We start from the raw sequence: 27,451 nt of genomic DNA, 5'->3' as shown, positions 1-27,451 counted from the left end.
TTTACAAATTATCTTTGAAAAACAGGGTCCTGAAAAAGGGACATTTCTTTTTTTGCTGAGTTTAGTACCTATTTCTTTGTTAACCGCTCAGTACAGAATAGCTGCATGTGCGCTATCCCTGAAATCTTTTGGAGAAAATGTCCTTTCTATTTTATTCAGCTTTGTTCAATTGTATTCTTCATACTATAAAATAATATAAAATGATGCCACGGAATTCTAAGGAAATCTTGACAGCTAATGTAGCCAACAGCCATTTGGCATAGCCAGATCAGGACCCAAGGACAACTCAGAGTATGCTGTTCTGTTCTTCTGAAATAGACTACAGTTTCTTCATATCATGTTTCTTTAGACCTGTCTAAAATAAATCATGGGTTTATTATGAAGGTGTAGGCTATATTGCATGGATTTATTTGACTTTTAAAGATGTAGATGTTCCAAAGGTCTGCATCAGTGGCTTGTAGGAAGCCAGGAGATGCTGAATGTTTTTATATTAACGGTCAATTACCGTGAGACCAACAGTTATTTGCCTGACAATCACCAGCTGGCGAAATGTCGTGACCACCACAGCCCTAGTTATGTGACCCCTGTGGGAATTGGATCCACGAGCTTGGCGTTGCTAGAGCCACACTTTTACCAACTGCGCCACACATAGATCAATGATGGATTTGATAAGTCTTCAGCAAAAGGGTTGGGGTCAATTCAGGTCAAGGTCAACTAGAACCCAGAGTTTTTCCAGATCAAGTCACATGGTCAGGAAAACTCTTGGCCCTCATAGTGCCCTAACATACTCTGTTTGGCCCTGAAGGCAGTTTGCAGAGGCGTGCGGCCAGGCGCTGGATGTCAACGAGCGGCTGATCAAGGAGGACCAGCTGGAGTACCAGGAGGAGATGAGAGCCCACTACAGGGACATGCTCACAGAGCTCTCCACCGTCATGAATGAGCAGGTCTGTGGAACCGCCCCGAAACATTGAAACTGTTGTTTCTTTAGACAACCGAGGCTGTATGCATCAAATGTCTCAGAATAGGAGTACTGATCTAGGATCAGCTTCCCCCCGTCCCCACCCCCGTCCATGTTATCTTATTCATTGTGATGTTTAAGGAAAACGAACCCTAAGTCAGCACTCCTATTGTGAGAAGCTTGATACATGCGGCCAATGGGCTGTTCAGTCATTAGCCTAGCTACTTACAGTACTAACCTTCACGCTCTTCATGTCAATGTGTTTGTTTACTTTCGTGTGGTACAGTTTTGTTCTCACGTCATCACTCTTTTTAATCCGTCATTACTTTCTCTGATATCATTTTTACACATGAGCTTTTGCTCAGACTGGCACGTCACACAACCCCCCCCCCCCCCCCACTTTACCATGCTTTCGACTCTGTCATTATGGAGCAAGTGGCAATGTGCTGTGCATTATACTAACCTCTCAGCATATATGTGTGTGCGTGCTTGGTCGTATCATACATTCATCAGATGTCTGTTTGTGTGATTTGAAACATGAATTGACTATCTATGTCTCTCCTCCATGCCAAGATCCCTCACACAAGACCACCAGGAACAGAACGACACAGCGCCTTCTGAGCAGCCAATAGGCATGCTGGAATCTGACAGTGCCCAGGAGGACATGTTTACCCAAAATGGCTCCTGGTGACAGACGTCGTTCTTCCTCCTGCCAGGAATTATACAGAAAGGAGCAGGGGACTGGAACTGTGACTTTATGGGAACTGGGGAAAAAAGGGAAGTGGATGGGGAAGTCCAGAAGTCTGTAGACTTTGGTCGTGGTAGTCTGGAGTTGTGGTAGTCTGGCGTCCCGGTAGTCTGCAGTCCTGGTGATGATGATGATGTTCAGTAGAACAGGCTGCTGTACTCTTACTTTGTTTTGTTTTTAAGGCTCAATCCATGTTTGCACTCCCCTGCCGACCACCTCGTCTCCTTACTCTGTACACACACACCCAGACAACACATGCCTTCTCTCCCCAGCCCCATCCCTTTAGAAAATTGTGACCTTAATGAGCTTGAGGTGCGTTCAACAGAGCAAAAGATTGCTTGTAATTCTGGTCACAACAATTTGTCCATATTCTGTTGGTTATATTTATGCTGCAAATGCTTGCCACCTGGGGTAAGCAATTTCAAAAGGTATTGTAAAATGACAGTTCAAGGAATTCTATAAAGGAAATTAAGGGTCACGTTCAGTAGCCAAACATTGTTGAATGATGCAGATAGAAATACTATGGATTCAGCCAACATGAATCCTTCTATAAGGCAGAGAGACATGTTTTATTCCATATCATTTATTTCTATCGGAATATTCCACAACGTTGTGTCCTGCTGAATAAATTGACATGTAGCCTACTTCTTGTTTGATTGAACACACCTCGAGTTCCTGTTTGAATGTAGAACAAATCCGCATAGCTACTTTGTATCCTAACATTCTGGAATTCCCAGCTCACAGATTTTCGAATTGAAAGTTTGTTTTATAACATTTTTATGATTGATAATGTTGTTATTATTATTTACTGTACTGTTTTAAATTGTAAATAAGAATTATTAATATTTAAAAAAATATATGATTTTTTGTTTGGCTAAATAAAAACAAGAATGAACAAACTAATGTTTTATGTATAACATTGAAATAAAATTTGTTAATGTCCATAAACCACAGGGTAAGTGAAAATTTATCTCTAGTAGTATGTTTCTTTACATACATACATACATACATACATACATACATACATACATATATACATACATACTGTACATACAGTTGAAGTCGGAAGTTTACATACACTTAGGTTGGAGTCATTAAAACTTGTTTTTCAACCACTCCACAAATTTCTTGTTAACAAACTATAGTTTTGGCAAGTCAGTTAGGACATCTACTTTGTGCATGACACAAGTATTTTTCCAACAATTGTTTGCGGACAGATTATTTCACTTACACTGCTCAAAAAAAATAAAGGGAACACTAAAATAACACATCCTAGATCTGAATGAATGAAATATTCTTATTAAATTGTTTTTTCTTTACATAGTTGAATGTGCTGACAACATAATGACACCAAAATTATCAATGGAAATCAAATTTATCCACCCATAGAGGTCTGGATTTGGAGTCACACTCAAAATTAAAGTGGAAAACCACACTACAGGCTGATCCAACTTTGATGTAATGTCCTTAAAACAAGTCAAAATGAGGCTCAGTAGTGTGTGTGGCCTCCACGTGCCTGTATGACCTCCCTACAAGAAGCCACTGCTTCAAAACCACCATAAAGCCAGACTACGGTTTGCAACTGCACATGGGGACTAAGATCATATGACTAAGATTGTACTTTTTGGAGAAATGTCCTCTGGTCTGATGAAACAAAAATAGAACTGTTTGGCCATAATGACCATCGCTATGTTTGGAGGGAAAATGGGGAGGCTTGCAAGTCGAAGAACACCATCCCAACCGTGAAGCACGGGGGTGGCAGCATCATGTTGTGGGGGTGCTTTGCTTCAGGAGGGACTGGTGCACCTCACATAATAGATGGCATCATGAGGCAGGAACATTATGTGGATATATTGAAGCAACTTCTCAAGACATCAGTCAGGAAGTATAAGCTTGGTCGCAAATTGGTCTTCCAAATGGACAATGACACCAAGCATACTTCCAAAGTTGTGGCAAAAATGTCTTAAAGTCAAGGTATTGGAGTGGCCATCACAAAGCCCTGACCTCAATCCTATAGAACATTTGTGGGCAGAACAGAAAAAGTGTGTGAGAGCAAGGAGGCCTACAAACCTGACTCAGTTACACCAGCTGTCAGGAGAAATGGGCCAAAATTCACCCCACTTATTGTGGGACACTTGTGGAAGGCTACCGAAATGTGTGACCCAAGTTAAACAATTTAAAGACAATGTTACCAATTACTAATTGAGTGTATGTAAACTTCTGACCCACTGGGAATGTGATGTAAGAAATAAAAGCTGAAATAAATCACTCTCTACTATTATTCTGACCTTTCACATTCTTAAAATAAAGTGGTGATCCTAACTGACCTAAGACAAGGAATTTTTACTAGGATTAAATGTCAGGAATTGCGAAAAATTGAGTTTAAATGTATTTGCCTAAGGTGTATGTAAACTTCTGACTTCAACAGTATATATATTGTTTCATTATTCCATTCTCTCATTGAAGTGATGATCACATTACATTAGGCCTACACTGTCTTGGCGTTTGTCAATATAGTTTACCACCAAACTATTTTACAATGCATGTTGTAGTAGTTATTACCTTTACCTTAAACATAGTCAAACTTTCAGTTATTCAGACTTCGTGTGCATCACTTTGCCCTGCATAGAAGCTTCCTGTGCTGCTCGCTGGAAAAACAAAGTTGTAGGGTGTAATTACAGGCTTCCCTATCACAAATGCCCCTAGTCACGGCTTAAAATTGTCTACATTAAACATTTGTACAAATTCCTGTCACAATTCTTAAAGCTGTTTTTACCAGAAAATCGGTATCCAGTTTTAATCATCTGATTACAGTGCCTTCAGAAAGTATTCATACCCCTTGACTTATTACACATATATTTTTTTTTTTCTGATTTAAAAAAATGCATTAAATATTTTTTTCACCCATCTACACACAATACGCCGTAATGACAAAGTGAAAACAATGTTTTTAGATTTTTTGGGGGGCACATTTATTGAAACACCCCTGAGTTAATACATCAGAATCCCTTTTGGCAGCGATTACACCTCTGATTCTTTCTGGGTAAGTCTCTAAGAGCGTTGCACAGCTGGATTGTATTTTCTTCAAGCTCTGTCAATTTGGTGCTTTGTCATCTGGACAGCCATTTTCAAGTCTTGCCATAGATTTTAGAAGTCCAAACTGTAACTAGCCCACTCAAGAACATTGAATGTTGTCTTGGTAAGCAACTCCAGTGTAGATTTGGCCTAGAATTTTAGGGTATTGTCCTGCTGAAGGATGAATTTGTCTCCAAGTTTCTGTTGTTGGAAAGCAGACTGAAGCAGGTTTTCCTTTAGAATTTTGCCTGTGCTTAGCTCTATTCCATTTATTTTTATCGTAAGAAAAACTCCATAGTCCTTGCCGATAACAAGCATACCCATGACATGATGCAGCCATGTCCATGCTTGAAAATATGAAGAGTGGCACCCAGTGATGTGTCGTGTTGGATTTCCCCCAAACACGACACTTTGTATAAGTTCTTTGCCACATTTTTTTTCAGTTTTACTGTTTGCCATGTTGCAAACAGGATGAATTCTTTTCCAAAACACATTCTGGACAGACTTCTTTTCACTCTATCATTTAGGTTAGTATTGTTGTGTAACTTCAATGTTGTTGATCCATCCTCAGTTTTCTCATATCACAGCCATTCAACTCTGTAACTGTTTTAAGGCCTCATGTTGAAATCCCTGAGTGATTTCCTTCCTCTCCAGCAACTGAGTTAGGAAGGACGCTTGTACCTTTGTAGTGACTAGGTGTATTGATACACCATCCAAAGTGTAATTAATAACTTCACCATGTTCAAAGGGATATTCAAAGTCTGCTTTTTGAATTTTACTTATCTACCAATAGGTGCCCTTTATTTGTGAGGGATTGGAAAACCTCACTTGTCTTTGTGGTTGAATCTGTGTTTGAAATTCATTGCTCGACTGATTGACCTTAGTTTCTTGTATGTGTGTGGTACAGAGATGAAGTAGTCGTTCAAAAATCATGTTAAACACTATTATTGCGCACAGAGTCAGTCCATGTAACTTATTGTGTGGCTTGTTAAGCACATTTTTACTCCTGAACGTATTTAGACTTGCCATAACAAAGGGGTTGAATACTTATTGACTAAAGACATTTCAGCTTTGCATTTTTTATTCATTTGTAAACATTTCTAAAAACATAATTCCACGTTGATATCATAGGGTATTGTGTGTAGGCCAGTTATACAAAGTTTCAATTTAAACCATTTAAAATTCTGTCTGTAACACAACATAATGTTGCAAAAGTCAAGGGGTGTGAACACTTTCTGAAGGCACTGTATCTTTTAGGCATAGGCATTTATGTAATAACCTAGCTCAGTAAAACTCAGCATTGTTTAGGCTATCCTATCTTGTCTTCCTTCCTTCCTCTGAGATTTTTGTTGCATGGCAGAATTTTTTCTCCACAATTTTGTGATATCCAATTGCGATCTTGTCTCATCGCTGCAACTCCCCAACTTCTTAACACCCGCCCACTTAACCCAGAAGCCAGCTGCACCAATGTGCTGGAGGAAACACCGTTCAGCCTGCAGGCGCCCGGCCCGCCACTAGGATACACTAGAGCACCATGCGACGCTGGGCCAATTGTGCTCCGCCCTATGGGACTCCTGGTCACAGCCGGTTGTGACACAGCCTGGGATCGAACCCGGGTCTGTAGTGATACCTCAAGCACTGCGATGCACTGCCTTAGACTGCTGTGCTACAAGGGAGGCCAAAATATATATTTTTTCAATTAAATATTGTTATGCTGAAAGATGCCAGCAAGTTTTTTTTAAATAGATTGTTCCTTTACTGCACTATCCTACTGTTTTACTCTGGATTGCACAATAATTGCTTTGGAGCATTTGTGTGTCATCATCCCACTGGGTATCGGTTTGATTATTTGATTTGTTATCAACTAAAATTAATTCAATATACATTTTTGGTTGCAAATCCAATAGCCTAAGTTAAAATAACATGGAGACAGCTTCAACCAGCTTGTGTTGTTGCCAAAATTCTAGTCTTTGATACCAGAGTGATAGTAAGATTAGAAACCCACAATATTGACCTGTTGGTCTGTTTCAAGGGAAAATGTAGCCTACAACAACAAAAAAACAATACTCTCACCTGTTAATGGTTGGGACCATGCAATTAAAGATCTGTGCACGTTTCTCGCATTGTAAAACGAACAATTGGATGAGAAAATAACAATTCTTTCACCTTTTCAAAGTTAATTATGCGGCTGAGCTATTCAAGCGCTTGATCTGCCAGAAACTGTTTAGGGTACCAGCCAAATAGAAGCCAGTTTGACAATTATGATATCATGAATGATGGGCATTTCTTATTGTGACGTTTGTTGGCTGTCGGTCCTGAGGTAACTTTCACGTTTTAGACTATTAATGAATGTGAGTGATTAACCACGTATTTTTGTTTCATGTTTATTATCGCAATGGGACGCAACATCAGAGACAACCAATCGGACCTGTTGTGAGCCATATCACATGAGCATGTGTCTACTTTTCTGTGCACGTGCTGCAGTGTGTAAACATGTAATGTTTCGTTTGGTTCCGATGGCTGCAGTCTCTCTGGTAACAGATAGCTAAAACCTGATGTCATCCGACCTAAACCAATCAAAACCTATAGTAGCCTAATAGAACCTTCTTGTCCATTTATGACACATTTTATTGATGCGTTTTATACAATAAAAGAGAGCAACAATAATGTGTCTGAATGTTGTTTTGCCACCCTAGATTCATCTTTGCTAGATCTAATTAATATTTTAGGTGTTGTGAGTGGTGGGGAGGAGATACACATCATTTGCCCCAGAGGACAATTGCAATCTGCCTCATTATCAGATTCACACAATGGCCTAGCCTACGTTTGATTCAAGACAACTTTATTAGATGTTATTATATAGTTTACCTCCTTTGCAGAATTGTTCAGAACAAGGATTTCATCTCCTTGTCCATTGTCCATTCCGAAGCATGCTTTTCCTGAAATACTACACTACGTGCCACTTAATAAAAACATTGCTTGTTTGGCTGATCACCCGAGCTCTTTTAGCTGTATAAGTGGTAAAAGGTGACATAATCTACTTTGGACATGATCTAGACGGAGATTGAGAGACGCAGACAGAGACTGGCAGAGAGCTAGAACAGGTAGCATGTTAAAAATGCAAAAAAAACGAGCTCCTCTTGCTCGAGTCGTGGTTGTATGGGAAGTCGTGGTTCTGGCAGCAGAATTCCAGCACCATGGAAAGCAGCCGGAGCCTCGCTGAGGTGGTCATGGAGATAGCAACGAAATCAAGGAGCTTGATATGGAGAACAGTGTGCCTAGGGGGGAAATCGGTCAGCCGGTGATTGGGACTGAGCCAGGTGAACCTAATCCATATTCCCCGGCAGGACTGCCCAGGACCCACCCATGAACCTGAGACGGAATGCGTCCGCGCTCGAGGCGGCAGTATGGGTAAAGTCACACTATCAACTGCATTTGTTGTTTTAAATGGAAAGATAAAGCACAATGTTTTATGTATAAACATTGTTTAAAATGATTTATAGCTATGCATGGTTTGAACAAAATAATCAGACCAATTTATTTTATTGATCTCACAGAGAACATTGTAATGACCGAGATACTCAATCGCCTCCAACAAGTCAAGTGTGATCAGGAAGAGTGAGACCGAAGAGAGTGTGTCGAAAGATGAAGAGGTTTGCGAAGGGAAGCAATTCAAGTTGGGGTCGAGTTCACCAGGAAGTTCGACAGAAGGGCCACATCCATCTTCGGGAATTCCACACGAGACGAGACAAGATCAGCACCACTGCAAAGAAGTTAATCAATGGGTTCTTTCTCCAAGAATACGTACACAAAAAGTGTCCCAGTGGGCCTTCTCATCCAACCTCACCAGAATTTTTTGATAACCTAATTTAAAGCAACTTGTAGCATTTTGCTTATGGTTGCTATTAATTCCCCTTATTTTGCAGGACCAAAGTAAAGACGGTAACATTTCTTCGGCCTGTGGATAACATCTACACCAACCGACCAGTTCTGGCCAACCATCTGGCAGATCTGGATGCGATTGCGGAGACGGATTCGTGAGTTGAAGATAGATGGCGAGAGATGGACCCTTTCGCGGAACAATATCTATTGTCTAGCCCATAAAATATGTGAAGAGCAGGGAGTTAGGCCTACAGAAATAGACCTACCACACAAACAGTATCTAGGTCAGTGTGTCAGCTACAGTGTTTTAGGTCAGCCAGAAGATTGATTTTTATCGCACCTGACCTGAACTCCACACAAGGAGACTCCGGTTACAGGTGTTGTTTCCATCAGGCCGAGGTGATTCAATGCATGGTCATCAGTGATGAGCCGCCAGCACTCTCCCTCCAACACAACACTCCCTCCACGGATCAGATGTCCAGCCCTGCAACCCATCATGTCAATCGGAGCCTTGAGAACGCTGCATGTGACGATCAATTTGGTGACGGTGTGGTCTCTTTTTTTTCAGAGCAATGGGCATTGCTCTCTTGGTGAATTTCAGGGTCATCACTTATTCACCTGTTTTTATCAATGTACGCGAGATACTGTAGGGTAGCTTTGAGAAAATGTAAATTGGCCTATCAATATGTTCTATTGGGTCAAGACAGAGAGAAAACAGACATTAATTAGAACACATTATTGACTTTTTCATAATATTAAATATAATCCTATTGATTGGGTATTTCAATAATTTAGGCTTAAACAGTCTTCAACAGTTTTTAAAAAACATAGGAGGCTATATATTTATATATATTTAACACAATTTAAACTCTATAGACAATACAATATTGGCAGAGGACTCTCAAATACCTCACTAGGAAATACAAATGATATACCTATATACAGTTGGACAAAAAAAGTATTTAGTCAGCCACCAATTGTGCAAGTTCTCCTACTTAAAAAGATGAGAGAGGCCTGTAATTTTCATCATAGGTACACTTCAACTATGACAGACAAAATGAGAAAAAAAATCCAGAAAATCACATTGTAGGATTTTTAATGAATTTATTTGCAAATTATGGTGGAAAATAAGTATTTGGTCAATAACAAAAGTTTATCTTAATACTTTGTTATCTCCCCTCCTCTCCTCAACTTGCCTCTCTGCACCTTTCCACTCCTCTCTTCTACTCTCCCCACATCTCCTCTCCCTGTGTCATTCACCTGCTCTCTTCCCCTCCTTCAACTGTTTGTGTTTGGGCAGCATGGCGTACAGCAGGTTCTCCGTCTTGGTCCTCTCCTCCTCCAGCTGGGACAGGTATCGGAGCTCCTTCTTCTTCCTCTCCAGCTGGTTGGAGATCTCGATCTCGGCCAGCCGCTGCTGGTTGAGCAGGATGAGGTCCCGTGTGACGTCATGAGGGGCAATGTCAGAGATGTGCATGTTCTGCTCATATAGCTCGTGGAGGCTCCGCAGCAAAGGGGATGCCTGGTACAGTATGGCCTGCAGAGACTCCATCGACAACATCTGACCTGGGAACAGGAGAGTAAGAGGTGGAAATAAGGAGAGAGTGAATGGGGGAAAATTAAATGGAGGGGAGGGGGAATGTGTGTGTTTCTGTCAAAAGGTTATGGTGGGATAGGTAGCATAAGTGGCATGACACAATAATAAATAACCATTAATTTATTTCTTCCTTCACTTCCTTATTCCTTACTTACTTCCTGACTTCCTTCCTTTATTCATCCATGAAGGTACTGGTCCAGGTGAATGCTCATGTTCTGCAGCCCGGGGACGATCTTCTGGATGTTCACCCCCGCCTGCCTCACCATAAGCTGCAGGGATTGAACCAGAGAGCAGAGATTCAGGCTGTGTCCCAAACGGCAACCTATTCCCTATATAGTGCACTACTTCTAATGAGGGCCAATAGGGCCCTGGTCAAAGTAATGCACTTCAGCAGCCTAACTCCATGTTTTAGGATTACAATTCACCATATCTACATTATATAAAAGCTGTTCGAAGGGCTTTGGGACAGTTAGGAGGTCAAGGTGGTGTGAAAGGCATGTTTATTCAGCACTTCTAATTGAGATTCTCCATTGAGAATGCTGTTTAGTCCATGGCTAGGCCTAATCTGTGTCCGGGAAACCCTCCCAGTGCTTATCTGGCATTACTAAACCACACTATAAAAATTGGGACACCACTGTTGTTCTTCTGAAGTGCTTTTTCTTATTGTTATGAAACAAAATTACGCTTTGGTTCGTTCAACCTATTCTATTCAATTTGTATGAAATCAAATAAAGAATTGGACATATCAATGTGAATTGAATTGAATGGAAGCTTCTAAATTGCTTCCAACACCACATGTGCATTTGCAATGCATAGCGGTGGGTGCAATATAGAGGCGGCAGCCTATCAGTAGAGTTGGAGCCATGGCCTACTGGGGGCATGGCTTTCAGTTTGTTATTTTTGGCCACCTGTGAGAGTGAATACCATTCCAGGTAATGTGTTCTGTTTTTTTTAATGATTATATGGTCAATGCCAGCACTGAATCTTAAAGAGAAGTTTTAAATGTTATATTCATCATCTCCAGCACCACCCCAACATCAACATATGTGAAAATGGCACATTTCTATGTTTTGTAGTAAAAAAGATTAAGGAAGGTAATTAGTAGGCAATGCCTACTCATGATTGGCTAAAATCACACGATGCACATCAATGATGTCATTGGAAACACTTATTTTTTTTTACTATAAAACACAGAAACGTGCCATTCTCACATATGTTGGGGAGGTGCTGGAGATGAAAAATTTTGACATATCCTTTTAAATGATATCTCTGTAAGTGCTGTGATTCTAAAGACCCTGGAAAAGTTTTAATTGATGAGATGGTAACCATTTGGTTACAAAATTGGAAACCAGTTCATGTACAATTCTTATATAAAGAAAGTGTTTGAAAACATTATTTAATGTTATGGAACCAACTTAATATCTTGATTAACAGGAAACTGATTTACAGTAATTGCTTGTAACCCAATTGAAGAAATTTGGATCGGTAACTCCAAAGTGAAAATTGTACGTGGTACAGTATGAAAAAATGAATTGTAGTAGCCTATATATATGAGTTTGTATTTATGTTATTTATTAGGTTTAACCAAAGGGGAAAAGTAAGTTAAGTGTTGAAAGAAATAAGTTGCAACTTGAATACGGGTTTGTTAATAATACAATGTAACATTTGGCATTGAGTGATATATTTGGTTTCAACAACAACAACAACAACACGTTTAATTGAGAAAACCTAAAAATAAAGGTTAAATAAAAAACTAAATAACAAATGTACAGTTTATGCATTTTTTAAAGCTGAATCAAAGTTTAAGAAAAAAACTAAAAATTTAAACGGCGTAGGTACTCAATACCAAGAGAGAATCTGGGAGATAATATTTTTCATCGAACACTATATGGAAGGGAAAGGCATTGCAAAATGTCTTCAGGTCGATGCAAAGGTTCTCCTGGTAGACTGGCTCAAATCCTCTGCCTGTACGTGAAGTTAACACATATTAGTGATACCAAGACAAGAAAGATGGAATTGCCTGGCTTTATGGATATCTGAGGCGGACTGAGCAAATCCATTAGAAAATGAATGAATAGAGATTTTTGGGCTTTACACCTCCCAAGCTGGACCAACAGTCTTCCAGTAGTTCCTACACACTCCCTGAGATTAGTGTTTCCTCTGCAATGATTGCTGTATGTCCTGATGGATAATGCGAGGGACACATTGGAGGAAATTCATGTTATGGCAAAATTGCACAAGAAGGTTCACTTTCAAACCATGTGGAAAACTGGCAGTCTTGTGTTGGGTTATTGAGATAGTTTTGGGACAATTCTTTGGAGATCATCAGAGATGCATCTGCTTGTTTCTATAGCATATGCAGAGGCGCAACTTTCACTGGGGACAGGGGGACAAGTCCCCCCCACAATCTGAAATTGCATTTTTGTCCCTCCCAGTTTTATCATTGGAATGAGATACAAAACAAGGCAACAGTGTGCGCTAGGTCCATGCGGACGCCTCTGAACGGTCGAGTAGGCTGTTTGGAGTGTTTATCGCAAAGTATTCAGACCTCTTGACTTTTTCCACATTTTGTTACGTAAAAAAATGCAGAGCAGTTGCCATACCAAGCAGTGATACAACCGGTCAAGATGCTCTCGGTGGTGCAGCTGTAGAACTTTTTGAGGATCTGGTGACCCATGCCAAATATTTTCAGTCTCCTGAGGGGGAATAGGCATTGTCGTGCCCTCTTCACAACTGTCTTGGTGTGTTTGGACCATGATAGTATCATGTTTCAGGAGAAGACCCAGATGCAGACAGTGTCGAAGTAACAAATGTTTATTACTAGAAGGCAAAACGACAGGTCAAGGGCAGGCAGAGGTCAGTAATCCAGATCAGAGTCCATAAGGTACAGAACGGCAGGCAGTCTCGGGGTTAGGGTAGGCAGAGGTCAATAATCCAGGGTGCGGAATGGCGGGCAGGGTCAGAGCAGGCAGAATGGTCAAAACTGGGAAAACTAGAAAACAGGAACTAGAAAAAGACAAGCAAGGGGGAAAACGCTGATAGACTTGCCGAACAAAACGAACTGGCAGCAGACAAACGGAGAACACTGGTTTAAATACACTGAGGATAATGGGGAAGATGGGTGACACCTGGAGGGGGGTGGAGACAAGCACAAAGACAGGTGAAACAGATCAGGGTGAGACAGATAGTTTGTTGGCGATGTGGACACCAAGGAACTTGAAGCTCTCGACCCGCTCCACTACAGCCCCGTCGATGTGAATGGGGGCGTGTTTGTCCCTCCTTTTCCTGTAGTCCACGATCAGCTCATTTGTCTTGCTCACATTGAGGGAGAGGTTGTAGGCCTGGCACGACACTGCCAGGTCTCTGACCTCCTTCCTATAGGCTGTCTTATCGTCATCAGTGATCAGGCTTACCACTGTTGTGTCATCAGCAAACTTAATGATGGTGTTGGAGTCATGCTTGGCCAGGCAGTCGTGGGTGAACAGGGAGTACAGGAGGGGACTAAGCACGCACCCCTGAGGGGCCCCCGTGTTGAGGATCAGCATGGCAGATGTGTTGTTGCCTACCCTTATAAACTAATTTCAGCAGATTACACATCCTTTTGATGACCATTAAACATCAAGCAGTGAATGAATCCATCAATTAGCTAACCTGTAGTTCCACGCTGAGAGATGGACCGAACGTTGAGTTCGGCTAGCCATTAACGCCACTTTCTGGAATTACGCAACATATTATTGCAATTATTCAATTATCAAGAGACATACATATAGTCTAATATGATGTTAATGAGTCCAGTGTTGATTAATGACATTGTTTCCTGTGCTTCACCATGTCTCTTCGCCAAACTTGTCAACAACCGGCGACTTCAGCCTATTGAATCATCATTGTAGCCTAATGAGTAAGCCTACTACTGGAAACACATTGAATTATTATTGTCCATCAGTTCAGTCCAGTAGCCTATATAACCCTCAAACTCAATTCTGAACCTCGACGCCAGTTCCACTGCATTTTTTAAATTGTTTCCCTCTACTGCAATGCTCTACTTTCCGGCTACCCGGATAAAGCACTAAAACAACTTCAGTTGGTGCTAAATACGGCTGCTAGAATCCTGACTAGAACCAAACAATTTGATCATATTACTCCAGTGCTAGCCTCTCTACACTGGCTTCCTGTCAAAGCAAGGGCTGATTTCAAGGTTTTACTGCTAACCTACAAAGCATTACATGGGCTTGCTCCTACCTATCTCTCTGATTTGGTCCTGCCGTACATACCTACACGTACGCTGCGGTCACAAGACGCAGGCCCCCTAATTGTCCCTAGAATTTCTAAGCAAACAGCTGGAGGCAGGGCTTTCTCCTATAGAGCTCCATTTTTATGGAACGGTCTGCCTACCCATGTCAGAGACGCAAACTCGGTCTCAACCTTTAAGTCTTTACTGAAGACTCATCTCTTCAGTGGGTCATATGATTGAGTGTAGTCTGGCCCAGGAGTGGGAAGGTGAACGGAAAGGCTCTGGAGAAACGAACCGCCCTTGCTGTCTCTGCCTGGCCGGTTCCCCTCTTTCCACTGGGATTCTCTGCCTCTAACCCTATTACAGGGGCTGAGTCACTGGCTTACTGGGGCCCTCTCATGCCGTCCCTGGAAGGGGTGCGTCACCTGAGTGGGTTGATTCACTGATGTGGTCATCCTGTCTGGGTTGGCGCCCCCCTTTGGGTTGTGCCATGGCGGAGATCTTTGTGGGCTATACTCGGCCCTGTCTCAGGATGGTAAGTTGGTGGTTGAAGATATCCCTCTAGTGGTGTGGGGGCTGTGCTTTGGCAAGTGGGTGGGGTTATATCCTTCCTGTTTGGCCCTGTCCGGGGGTGTCCTCGGATGGGTCCACAGTGTCTCCTGACCCCTCCTGTCTCAGCCTTCAGTATTTATGCTGCAGTAGTTTATGTGTCAGGGGGCTAGGGTCAGTTTGTTATATCTGGAGTACTTCTCCTGTCCTATTCGGTGTCCTATGTGAATCTAAGTGTGCGTTCTCTAATTCTCTCCTTCTCTCTCTCGGAGGACCTGAGCCCTAGGACCATGCCCCAGGATTACCTGACATGATGACTCCTTGCTGTCCCCAGTCCACATGGCCGTGCTGCTGCTCCAGTTTCAACTGTTCTGCCTTCTTATTATTCGAACATGCTGATCATTTATGAACATTTGAACATCTTGGCCATGTTCTGTTTTAATCTCCACCCGGCACAGCCAGAAGAGGACTGGCCACCCCACATATGCTCTCTCTAATTCTCTCTTTTTTTCTCTCTCTCTCGGAGGACCTGAGCCCTAGGACCATGCCCCAGGACTATCTGACATGATGACTCCTTGCTGTCCCCAGTCCATCTGACTGTGCTGCTGCTCCAGTTTCAACTGTTCTGCCTTATTATTATCCGACCATGCTGGTCATTTATGAACATTTGAACATCTTGGCCATGTTCTGTTATAATCTCCACCCGGCACAGCCAGAAGAGGACTGGCCACCCCACATAGCCTGGTTCCTCTCTAGGTTTCTTCCTAGGTTTTGGCCTTTCTAGGGAGTTTTTCCTAGCCACCGTGCTTCTACACCTGCATTGCTTGCTGTTTGGGGTTTTAGGCTGGGTTTCTGTACAGCACTTTGAGATATCAGCTGATGTACGAAGGGCTATATAAATAAATTTGATTTGATTTGATTTAATCAGGGACTGATTTAGACCTGGGACACCAGGGGTGTGCAATTAATTGTCTGGTATAACAGAAAACCAGCAGGCTCCGGACCACATAGGGTAAGATTTGAGTCCCCATGCTATAAACACATGCCTGCCTATACTGTAACATATCAGTTTAGACTATCTATCACTATGAGTTCATTTATGGGTCGACACACACAACTTACCATCTCTTTTGGTTTGGATTCTGCCAACACTGTGTCTGCAAACCTTTATTCCCAATTTATCCTTGCACAAACACGACCCCAAGTAGAAACACATCTCTGGAGAGCTCGGGACCACATACTCTAACGCACAACATTATCTCTGTCGACAGCCTGCATGAATATATTTAATTCAAGTGATATGCCTAGGTCTATATCCTGTATATCCACAAAAGCTTCAGCTCCTTAATCCATCACTTCTGCCTCTGTGCATTTTAATAGTGACTGAAGAAAGCCGTTCACCCATCTCCAGCTGTTGACGAGGGCGTTGGTGCGCCGTGCGGTCGAGCGGAGTGTCAAAGGCCCTGTTCAGGCGATAGAGGTGCTGAAATGATCTCAACTCCGTACAAACAGGGGCATCTAGGTACAGAAGGTCCCAGTCACATTAGGCTATCAATGTGACGTTCAACAAATGGCTTAAATTAAATATTTGAAATAAAACGACTCATTTATTTATTTGACAGACAATGTAGGTCTACATTATTAATTCACATTTCTGTAAATGTGCTGGATTTAGCCAGTTGGCTAGTTTTAATCTATAGTCCCTAGGCTGATAGATAAAAACATTTAGCATCACAAACTTCACACACACACAAAAAAATCAAGAATAATTATAAATAATAAAATAAAATAAACACAAACAATCAAATACACTGATCAAAAATATAAACACAACATGGAACATTTTCAAAGATTTTACAGAGTTAGTTCATATAAAGGAAATCAGTCAATTTAAATAAATTCATTAAGCCCTAATCTATGGATTTCACATGACTGGGAATACAGATATGCATCTGTTATTCACAGATATCTTTTAAAAAAAGGTAGTGGAGTGGATCAGAAAAACATTCAGTATCTGGTGTCACCACCATTTGCCCCATGCAGCATGACACATCTCCTTTCCGTGGAGATGATCAGGCTGTTGATTGTGGCCTGTGGAATGTTGTCCCACTCCTCTTCAATTTGGGCTGTGCAAAGTTGCTGGATATTGGAGGGAACTGGATCACGCTGTCGTACTCATCAATCCAGAGCATCCCAAACATGCTCAATGGGTGACATGTCTGATGAGTATGCAGGCCATGGAAGAACTGGGACATTTTCAGTTATCAGGAATTGTGTACAGATCCTTGTGACATGGGGCCGTGTATTATCATGCTGAAACATGAGGTGATGGTGGCGGATGAATGGCACAACAATGGGCCTCAGGATCTCATCACGGTATCTCTGTATAGTCACATTGCCATCGATAAAATGAAATTGTGTTCATTGTCTGCAGCTTATACCTGCCCATACCATAACTCCACTACCACCATGGAGCACTCTGTTCACAACGTTGACATCAGCAAACCACTTGCCCATATGACGCTGTCTGCCATCTACAGTTGAAACCGGGATGAATCTGTAAAGAGCACATTTCTCCAGCATGCCAGTGGCCATCGAAGGTGAGCATTTGCCCAATGAATTTGGTTACAATGCTGAACTGCAGTGAGGTCAAGACCCTGGTGAGAATGATGAGCATGCAGATGAGCTTCCCTGAGACGGTTTCTGACAGTTTGTGCAGAAATTATTTGGTTGTGTAAACCCACAGTTTCATCAGCTGTCAGGGTAGCTGGTCTCAGAAGAATCCGCTGGTGTAGAAGCTGGATTTGGAGGTCCTGGGCTGGCATGGTTACACGTGTTTGGATGTACTGCTAAATTCTCTAAAGTGACATTGGAGACAGCTTATGGAAGAGAAATTAACATTCAATTATTTGGCAACAGCTCTGGTTAACATTCCTGCAGTCAGCATGCCAATTGTACACTCCCTCAAAACTTGAAACATCTGTGATATTGTGTTGTCTGACAAAACTGCACATTTTAGATTGGCCTTTTATTATCCCCAGCACAAGGTGCACCTGTGTAATGACCATGCTGTTTAATCAGCTTCTTGATATGCCACACACATGTCGATGTCTGATTCACTTAAGTTGTGGTCATAAAATCATGTTGGTGGACAGAGAGCCCCGGTGTCGTGGTTGATTGAGATTTCAATATCATGCTCAATATCAATTGGCTATTATTAGATTAATCTACCTGAAACCACCTCATTACCCCCCTTTCCACCACACACACACACACACACACAGAACAACAATATAATAAAATTCTTAAAGGCCCAGTGCATTCAAAATGTGATTTCCTGTGTTTTATACTGTATGTATTTCCACACTATGAGGTTGGAATACGTCTGTGAAATTGTGAAATTATGATAATGCCCTTTTACTGTAAGAGCTATTTGAAAAGATCACCTGAAATTTCAGCCTGTTTTGGTGGGATTCAATTTTGGCCTGTCTGGTGACGTCACCAGGTGGTACATTCATTAATAGACCAATAAGAAGGAGATTTCCAAACCTCTCTGCCAATAACAGCTAGTTTTCAGTAAAGCATTTATAATGGATTAGTAAATATTTTATTCATCATTACTAATCATTATTCCATTCATAAGATGTTTAATATAGGTCCTTATAAACCATTTACTAATCATTAGTTTATTCTTTTTGCGTGGTCTCATCTAAAGTGTGGGCTATTTATGCATTATAAATATTTTTAAAATGTTGAGTGACCAGTGTATTTTTTTAAACAAAAAGATGGGCATGCCATTGGTAGACATTCCATCATTAGGCCTACCTGATGCAGTGGAGGCTGCTGAGGGGAGGACGGCTCATAATAACTTCTGGAATGGAGCTAATGGAATGGCATCAAACACATAAACCATGTCTTTCATGTATTTGATACCATTCCACTGATACCGGTCTAGAAATTACCACGAGCCCGTTCTCCCCATTTAAGGTACCACCAACCTCCTGTGACCTGATGGTCCTTAAGGTCTCAAAATAGCTTAGGACAACTGTTGCAAGGACTTAACGAAGAGTTGTACTGTGAATATTGTCAACCTCACAAACGAATCATAAAACAAGGAGATGTAGCCTACATACAACACCTGGCCAGTTAGTAACTTTCTGCCAACACCTGGATTTTTATATAAATGTTACATGTAGGATTTAAAGGTAGAAATGTTACATGTATAACCTTTAAATGCTTCCAATGCTTCAGGCTTTTAACCACCTACTATTTTCACACATGGCTTTATTTGGTGACACCTTTACTGGGCCTTTAGCTAGTAACTCTTTAAATACGATGGGATAGTTCAGTGAAATAATGTATTGAGATATTTGATTACTGCGCGTTGTCCTGAATGTTTGCGTTTACTAGGGTGAAGATTTCGCAAACAGGACTCCCAATTTCTAACATATAAAGAATGATATATGGCCTCTAGTGGCCAAAAGACCGTATTGGCATGGGCAGCGCCATTGAGGTCTTTCAGCATTTTAATGCAGTCAACTGGTTGGGACTTCCAACTACATTGGCTGATCCCAGCTGGTGACTGTAGAAAAGGCACATGGAGTTGGTGGAATAATCCTTTAATTCATTGCCATTTACTCAGCTGGGCCAGGGGCGCTTTAATTAGGTCAGGTGGAAATGTCCGACAGATCTCAACTCCATAAAAGGAGGAAATTGCCATCGCCTGATCTCGCTGCTTTCTCTTCCTTAACTCCATCTGATCCAGAAGTTCTGTGCGTCCATGAATCCACGTAAATCCACCGACTATGTTACCTTTCATCTGAATTATCTGTGGCGATCGGGAGAGTGGGCCATTCAGTTATTGTTAATAGTTATTACCGCGGAGCGCGGCTTGGAGCGCAGCTTCAAACATATTGTGTAATGTGAATTGTCAATGATCACGGCCCTATGGATCCTCATAGGCCAATTATGCAATCGATATGGTTCATGTGTATTGAAATTAATTATATGTACACATGAAGACAATTGAAAGAGTGAAATGAGAAACGTCATTGTTTGCTAACTGATTGACTTTGATCATGGGGATTATAGATTGTATCACCATTCACTGTTTGTATTCTTTCATAATTTATGATAAATATTTACGAGCCTAAATGACTCACGGATGATTACTATTGACTTCTTAATGAACTGGACTGTTGAATTCCCTAAATTATGTTAATAATGAATGATATGATTTGATCTTTGATTATGAATTTGATTGGATACATGTTATTTGTTTCTTTTGTGATGCAGCACAGACTACTCAGTAAATATACCAATTTATGGTTAAAGGAATTCCTGCCTCAGTCTCATCCATTCCTTTGTCACCTGACACGTGACCACCTGTTCACCTTCACTGTCAGTCATCCTACCTGTCCAGCTACCCACACAGATTCCACTAATATTTCAGTGACCCTGTTGGAGTCATGTCCAACCGGGTCATCAGGAGGGATCAGCCAATCATGAAGAAGCAAATTAACTACTGCTTCAATGGCACTGCCCATGCTGACACAGACGCTATAATGGAAAAGACACAAAGATGAGCCCTCTATCTATCTCTATGGTATGGACCCTTAATTTAATCATACAGCTGACCAACTTAGGAGAGATTGTTGTTAACCGTGATTAGATTGCTCTAAAAAAGTGACTGCAATAAAGACTTTTGGTAGAAAAGCCATTGCCAATAAACACTTATGTTTGCATTTTCAGACTAAATTTTTTATTTTACTCAGCACGGAGTATCTAAAGTTACACGTTACATTATTACAAAGGTGTGTCTGTTTTGGAATAAAATGTTCAATATATTGTTTTAAACATCCTTTGTTTTGTGTGCTTATTGTTTAACCATTATGTTCTAAGGGTCATTTTGAGACCTTTAGGAGAATCAGGCACTGCTGGAATGTCTACCAATGGCATGTCCAACTGTTTGTGAGAAATTACACTGGTCACTCAAAACATTTCTAAAGTACTTCTAAAGGGGACCTCCCGAGTGGCACAGTGGTCTAAGGCACTGCATCGCAGTGCTAGCTGTGCCACTAGAGATTCTGAGTTCGAGTTAGGGGAGGGTTTGGCTGGCAGGGATGTCCTTGTCCCATCGCACACTAGTGACTCTGGTGTCGGGCCAGGCGCAGTGCATGCTGACATGGTCGCAAGGTGCACAATGTTTCCTCCGAAACATTGTTGCGTCTGGGTTAAGTGGGCATTGTGTCAAGCAGCAGTGCGGCTTGGTTGGGTTGTGTTTTGGAGGATGCACGGCTCTCGACCTTCGCCTCTCCCAAGTCTGTACGGGGCGTTGCAGCGATGAGACAAGACTGTAACTACCATGAAAAAGGGGGTAAAAGTAATCAAATTAAATATTTTTAAGTAAAGTATAAATAGCCCACACTTCAGATGCGACCACTTAACTAAGTGAATGGTTTATAAGGATATATATATATTAAACAAATCATTATTAAATACTTTACAAGTTGTTTATAAATGTGTGAATAACTATGTAACTAACATTTACAAAATGTGGGAGTAATGATTAATAAATGATGAAACTATTTACTAATCTATTAAATGCTTTATAACGTGAATTTATTATAAAGTGTTACCCTTAATTGTTACCCCGAAATGAATGAACAAGACATACCACACGAGGTCTCTTCACAGTCCCAAGTCCAGAACAGACTATGGGAGGCACACAGTACTACATAGGGCCATGACTACATGAAACTCTATTCCACATCAAGTAACTGACGCAAGCAGTGAAATTAGATTTAAAAAACTGATTAAAAAAAACACCTTATGGAACAGCGGTGACTGTGAAGCAACACATAGATTGGCACAGACACGTGCATACACACACACACGATAATGTAACGGATGTTAAACGGCTAGCTTAGTTAGCGGTGCGCACTAAATAGCGTTTCAATCGGTGACTTGCTCTGAGACCTTGAAGTAGTAGTTCCCCTTGCGCTGCAAGGGCCGAGGCTTTTGTGGAGCGATGGGTAACGATGCTTCGGTAGGTGACTGTTGTGTGCAGAGGGTCTCTGGTTCGTGCCCGGGTATGGGCGAGGGGACGGTCTAAAGTTATACTGTTACAATAACATACGCACTATACATACACATGGATTTAGTACTGTAGATATGTGGTAGTGGTGGAGTAGGGGTAGGAGGGCACACCGTGTGTTGTAAAAATCTGTGAATGTATTGTAATGTTTTTAAAATTGTATAAACTGCCTTAATTTTGCTGGACCCCAGGAAGAGTAGCTGCTGCTTTGGCAGGAACTAATGGGGATTCATAATCAATACAAAAATACAAATTGATATTGAGTTAAAAATGGCTGCATTAGGACCTTTAAATCTCTTAAAGCCATGCAGTATGATGGCCATGTTAGATTATAGAAGGGGAATTACTTCACAAATCATTTGTTAAAGTTGTTTCACTTGTCAATGTGCATTACATTTGTATTGAATGCAGGTCAAACAAAGTATATATTGTTTTCTAGAGCACACAAAAATAATTCTAATGATTTAAGCATAATGGTGCCCACATTGCTTACAAATATCTGGGCATTTAAAAAGCATATTGGCGAGTTAACTAAGAAGTTGAGAATAAAAATGCTATTTATCTAAAGAAATACAGTGCCTTCAGAAAGTATTCACACCCTCTAGCTTTTTCCACAATTTGTTGTGTTACAAAGGGATTCAAATTTATTGTATTGTCATTTTTGGTCAACGATCTACACAAAATACCTTGTAATGTCAAAGTGGAAGAAAAAAATCTAACATTTATACAAATAGACTGGACGCTCTGGCTGAGTAGTAGGGTTGTTCCGAGCGTTCTGACCACACAATGGCAGTCAAGCACCCAAGCTAACTGACTAACGTTGGCTAGAATGCTAGCTACTTCCAGACACAACTGAGAGAACACCTCACTCTGACCATTTTACTCGCCCTGGCAGAGCTGGTTAGGCTGTTTTCATGTTATCCAGAGCTTTGGTGACTGTAACTGTACTGCTGGCAACAATTTAAATACGCATTTTTGCAGACGTTTACCGACGCCGGCCATATTCAACAGATGTTGAGCGTTTGTAAATGCATCAGTTATTCTGCGCACTGGCACACTCCGAGTGGCACACTCCGAAATCGGAATAGATAGCCAGAGCGAATTTACGAACGCGCCCATATATTTACCTCATAATAATGGCTGACTGTAGTTAAAATCTCATGTAAGGTGATCAACAGTTTTAGAACTAAGCTTGCCATCTTTATATCTGGATAGAACTCTGGTGTGATATAGTCTGCATTTGACTAATGATATATATTGAGAGGGTGGTGGTACATGGCTACTCCACGAAGGCCAAGTGATGTCCAATGCAGACATCCAAGGGCAGAGCCCAAATCATTTCTAGTAAGCCGGGATGGAGTGGTTGGTACGCTATAAAAACAATTAAGCATTTGTATTTGTGAAATATGAATATATGAATATGAAATAGCCTACCTAATATTTTTACCTATTTGATAAGCCTATCATATAAGTTCATTCTGTAGCTCAGCATTTTAGAAATGGATGAAGGGCAGTCCCAATTTGAGACACAAAACTAGCTTAATACGAAGGGGGGGGGGGGAGTAGGTACTAAGTCGGTTTGGATGAAAGCGTCTGCTAAAATGGCATAGCTATGTTGTAGTATAATTACGTGTTTGGCAAAGCCCTATGGAATTTATTGACCAACACATTTAATTCATCAGAAAAGTACAACCTCCAGCCCAATACCCTTAGTCTCGCGTGAGTTGCAGCGTGTGAGCTCTGCGCAGTGAGAACTGTAGCTAGGTAGTCCGCCATTGCTGTGTGGGGAGATCTACGTTAGAGCAACATTGACATTTGGTTGTCAACAACCAATTACGGACCAGCGAGGAAGGTCTAGTGGAAGCTGTTCCACAAGTATACTTCCCTGTACCTAACCAGATCACATTTTCATGTAAATACAGAACACACAGACGAAGTAACCATGTCCAATCTGAGCAAAGGCGGCACCAAAAAGGACACCAAGATGAGAATACGAGCCTTTCCTGTAAGTACACACCGCTGATAGGACCTGTCCCTGCCAGCAGGCGGTGACTGGACCGCCGAGGGTCGAGTAACTAGCTAGCTTGGGAGTGCAGTTTGCAAGGCCGGTCTTTCAGTAAACAAAGTAACGTTAGCTAGCTGCCCCCTACTAGAGGTTATGGATAGCTGCTTGCTAGCTCATATACTGCTACCTACCAACTCTTAGCTAGCTAGTAAGGCTACTGTTGAATTATTAATTAACATTAGCTAGATAACGTTACTGTACACACTTTACCCGGAGGAAGAAAAAAAATATTGCTAGCTATCTAACTTTAGCTAGTTAACATTAAGTAAATATTTGGCGTCGTAGCTTTGTTTGTGGCCTCATGACTTGTTGTATTTAGTCAATTCAGAAACTGGTGGGTTGGAGAGTTGTTGTGTAACGTTATTTTGCAGGACATGGTTTGCTGAATCACGTTTTTGTTACATGCCAATTAAACATTGATACCCCAATTAACTTTAACTGCTAGATAACTTGATAACTTTAGCTAACATTTTGCATCGACTGTAATAGCCAGTTAGTTACTTTCTGTCAAGTAGCTAGTCTAAGTTTAATTGGGAAACCGTTTGCTGATAAGTTAATGGACGAAAGCTATTGGATGAAATCAGTAACCAGATCAGTATTCATGTCTTTTAAAGGAAAACTACATTTTTCCCTCCCCACTTTTGTGATTATGATCATGTCTCATCGTCAGCCTGCAGGCGCCTGGCCTGCCACAAGGAGTCGCTAGAGTGCGGTGAGCCAAGTAAAGTCCCGCCCGACCAAACCCTCCCGTAACCCGGACGACACTGGCTCAATTGTGCACTGCCCAATCAGACTCCTGGTCACGGCCGGTAATGACACATCCTGGGATCGAACCCCAGCCTGTAGTAACGCCACAACACTGATGCAGTGCCTTAGACCGCTGCGCCACTCGGGAGGCCCAGTATTCAGTTCTGATGGATGTGCCTCCGCTGAATCCTCAATGATCCCCTAGCTCTCAGCAGTTGCCTCCGCCACGGTTGGCTCTGTGAACTACAATTCTGACGCTGTGTTTTCATGTTTAAAAGCGTAAATAATCATCTCTTGCGAAAAGGTTTTCGAAACATATGCCCCTTATTTCTCGCTGATATGAAATATCTTTTAAATAAAAAACACGTTGTGTGTGCCTCCAGTTGATGGACTACACTTCAACCCCATTGTGTCGGGATGTGGATGGTGCCATATCCAAACACCTTGTTATGCATCTTTCGGCCAGCCTCACTTTGGAGAGCCTCCAGGTTTAACAGGCCATGGTTGAGCGTGACACCCAAGGGGACAATGGATTTATATCAAGCTGTGAATATGGCATGTTTAGCTGAGTGTGATGGTTGGCTGCAGTGCCATTTACTGTCTGTCCAGTTAAAAGGAGAAGTTAGGGGAATGGGAAATGTTACGAGACACAGTTAGAGGTGGTCGTGAGCAATATGATATGGGAAATATGAAACGCTTTCATTCATGTTATGGTCTGTTTGAAACCTTATTGGGAATATTATCATGATATTGCAGTACAATTATAATTTTTTTCATCACAAGGAACACAAATAGGGGCACACCTACTCGGTTTCCCTTAAAGTTATTTATTTTATATACGTTTACATAAGGTCAAAAGTCGGAATATAAATCATGTATTTTCTGGAGAAGGGGTTCTTTTCTCAATGTTACACTCAAACTGTTAGATATTGCATCATAGTACAGGCTACTCTTTAAATCAGTAGGGATTTTTGGGTTGCGGAAGTGCAGCAAGTGTAGACTTGTTTCTCTCACCTAAAGAAGTAAGCTAGCCTAGCAGGAGACTGATAGACATTGTGTGCATAGCCACAATTTTTATCAAGCTGCTTTGTTCCAGTTCTCCCTCAAACGAGGGAGCCAACGATCCCTGAAACTTTGACCTGTCAGTCCGTTTCTCTGTTCTCCTCTCACTCTTACTTCCTTTGTCCGCTGCAGATGACGATGGACGAAAAGTATGTCAACAACATCTGGGACCTTCTGAAGAATGCCATCCAGGAGATCCAGAGGAAGAACAACAGCGGGCTGAGCTTTGAGGAGCTCTACAGGAATGCCTACACCATGGTGCTGCACAAACACGGCGAGAAGCTCTACACGGGCCTCCGGGAGGTGGTCACCGAGCACCTCATCAACAAAGTAAGGCCAATGAACTAGAGTTCGACCGATTAATCTGAATGGCCGATTAATTAGGGCCCATTTTAAGTTTTCATAACAATCGGAAATCGTTATTTTTGGAAACCGATTTTGCCGATAAAAAAAAAAAAGAATACTTTTTTTACTACACCTTTATTTAATCTTTATTTAACTAGGCAAGTCAGTTAAGGGTTAACTGGGTTAACTGCCTCGTTCAGGGGCAGAACGACAGATTTTCACTGTGTCAACTCGGGGGATCCAATTAACTAGTCCAACGCAATAATGACCTGCCTCTCTCTCGTTGCACTCCACAAGGAGGCTGCCTGTTACGCGAATGTAGTAAGCCAAGGTAAACTTACCTTATAAAAAACAATCAATCATAATCACTAGTAAACTACACATGGTTGATGATATTATCTAGCGTGTCCTGCGTTACATATAATCTGACTGAGCATACAAGTATCTAAGTATCTGACTGAGCGGTGGTAGGCAGAAGCAGGTGCGTAAACATTCATTCATGTTTATCAACTCCCGAGATGAGGCAGGTGTAACCGAAGTGAAATGTCTGTCTAGTTAGCGCGCGCTAATAGTGTTTTAAACGTCACTCGCTCTGAGCCTGTGGTTGTTTCCCTTGCTCTGCATGGGGAACGCTGCTTCGAGGTTGGCTGTTGTCGTTGTTTAAATGTTTAAAAACATTTTGCAACAGACAATGAAAAAAAGTTTCTTATTGGACGAGTCCAGGTAGTCCCTCCCTGTTTCAACCAGTTTTCTTTCTTTTGGTGCCTCATGAACACGACCTGGGTCTGGATTAACGTCCCCTTTGCTGGATTTGTGCGGGTATGTGGTAATAATCACCCTTATAAAATCACTGGCAGGTCTTTAGCGTATTTTCCGTCAGTACATTTGCAGGATCTCTGGAGTCTGAGAATAGCCACTGAGCTTAACCACAAGAGGTTACTCAGCTTGACCACAAAATCATTTTAATTGTTGAAAAGCAAGGAAACAAATCTTGTGAAAGCCTGTCACATGAATCCAGGTCATATTAAACTAAAGGCTGATTTGGCCTGTTCAGTGTTGGGCCTGTTTGGTATGCTGACAGCATGATGAAATGGAG

At 41.5% G+C, this 27,451-nt stretch overlaps 2 protein-coding genes across 16 annotated transcripts in view; both read left to right on the top strand.

The window, feature by feature from the left end:
* The window catches only part of LOC109905365 (dedicator of cytokinesis protein 10), a 163,209-nt gene extending 160,555 nt beyond the window's left edge, over positions 1-2,654 (top strand). For 10 of the 11 annotated variants that reach the window (XM_031790399.1, XM_031790398.1, XM_031790396.1 and 7 more), the window contains 2 exons: positions 806-944; positions 1,532-2,654. In XM_031790399.1, the coding sequence (XP_031646259.1) occupies positions 806-944; positions 1,532-1,579 (187 nt within the window). In that variant the 3' untranslated portion in view covers positions 1,580-2,654. The remainder of the gene's footprint in view (positions 1-805; positions 945-1,531) is intronic. The other variant, XM_031790404.1, reaches the window with a different exon arrangement.
* A 21,193-nt stretch (positions 2,655-23,847) lies between these two features.
* Positions 23,848-27,451, top strand: part of LOC109905363 (cullin-3) — a 26,700-nt gene continuing 23,096 nt past the window's right edge. For all 5 annotated transcript variants that reach the window (XM_031790390.1, XM_031790392.1, XM_020502683.2 and 2 more), the window contains exons 1-2: positions 23,848-24,141; positions 26,143-26,340. In XM_031790390.1, the coding sequence (XP_031646250.1) occupies positions 24,079-24,141; positions 26,143-26,340 (261 nt within the window). In that variant the 5' untranslated portion in view covers positions 23,848-24,078. The remainder of the gene's footprint in view (positions 24,142-26,142; positions 26,341-27,451) is intronic.

Source organism: Oncorhynchus kisutch, linkage group LG15, assembly GCF_002021735.2.
Source record: "Oncorhynchus kisutch isolate 150728-3 linkage group LG15, Okis_V2, whole genome shotgun sequence".
Lineage (NCBI taxonomy): Eukaryota > Metazoa > Chordata > Actinopteri > Salmoniformes > Salmonidae > Oncorhynchus > Oncorhynchus kisutch.
Note: the sequence above shows the minus strand (reverse complement) of the source record. Positions and strands in the feature narration are given on the sequence as shown.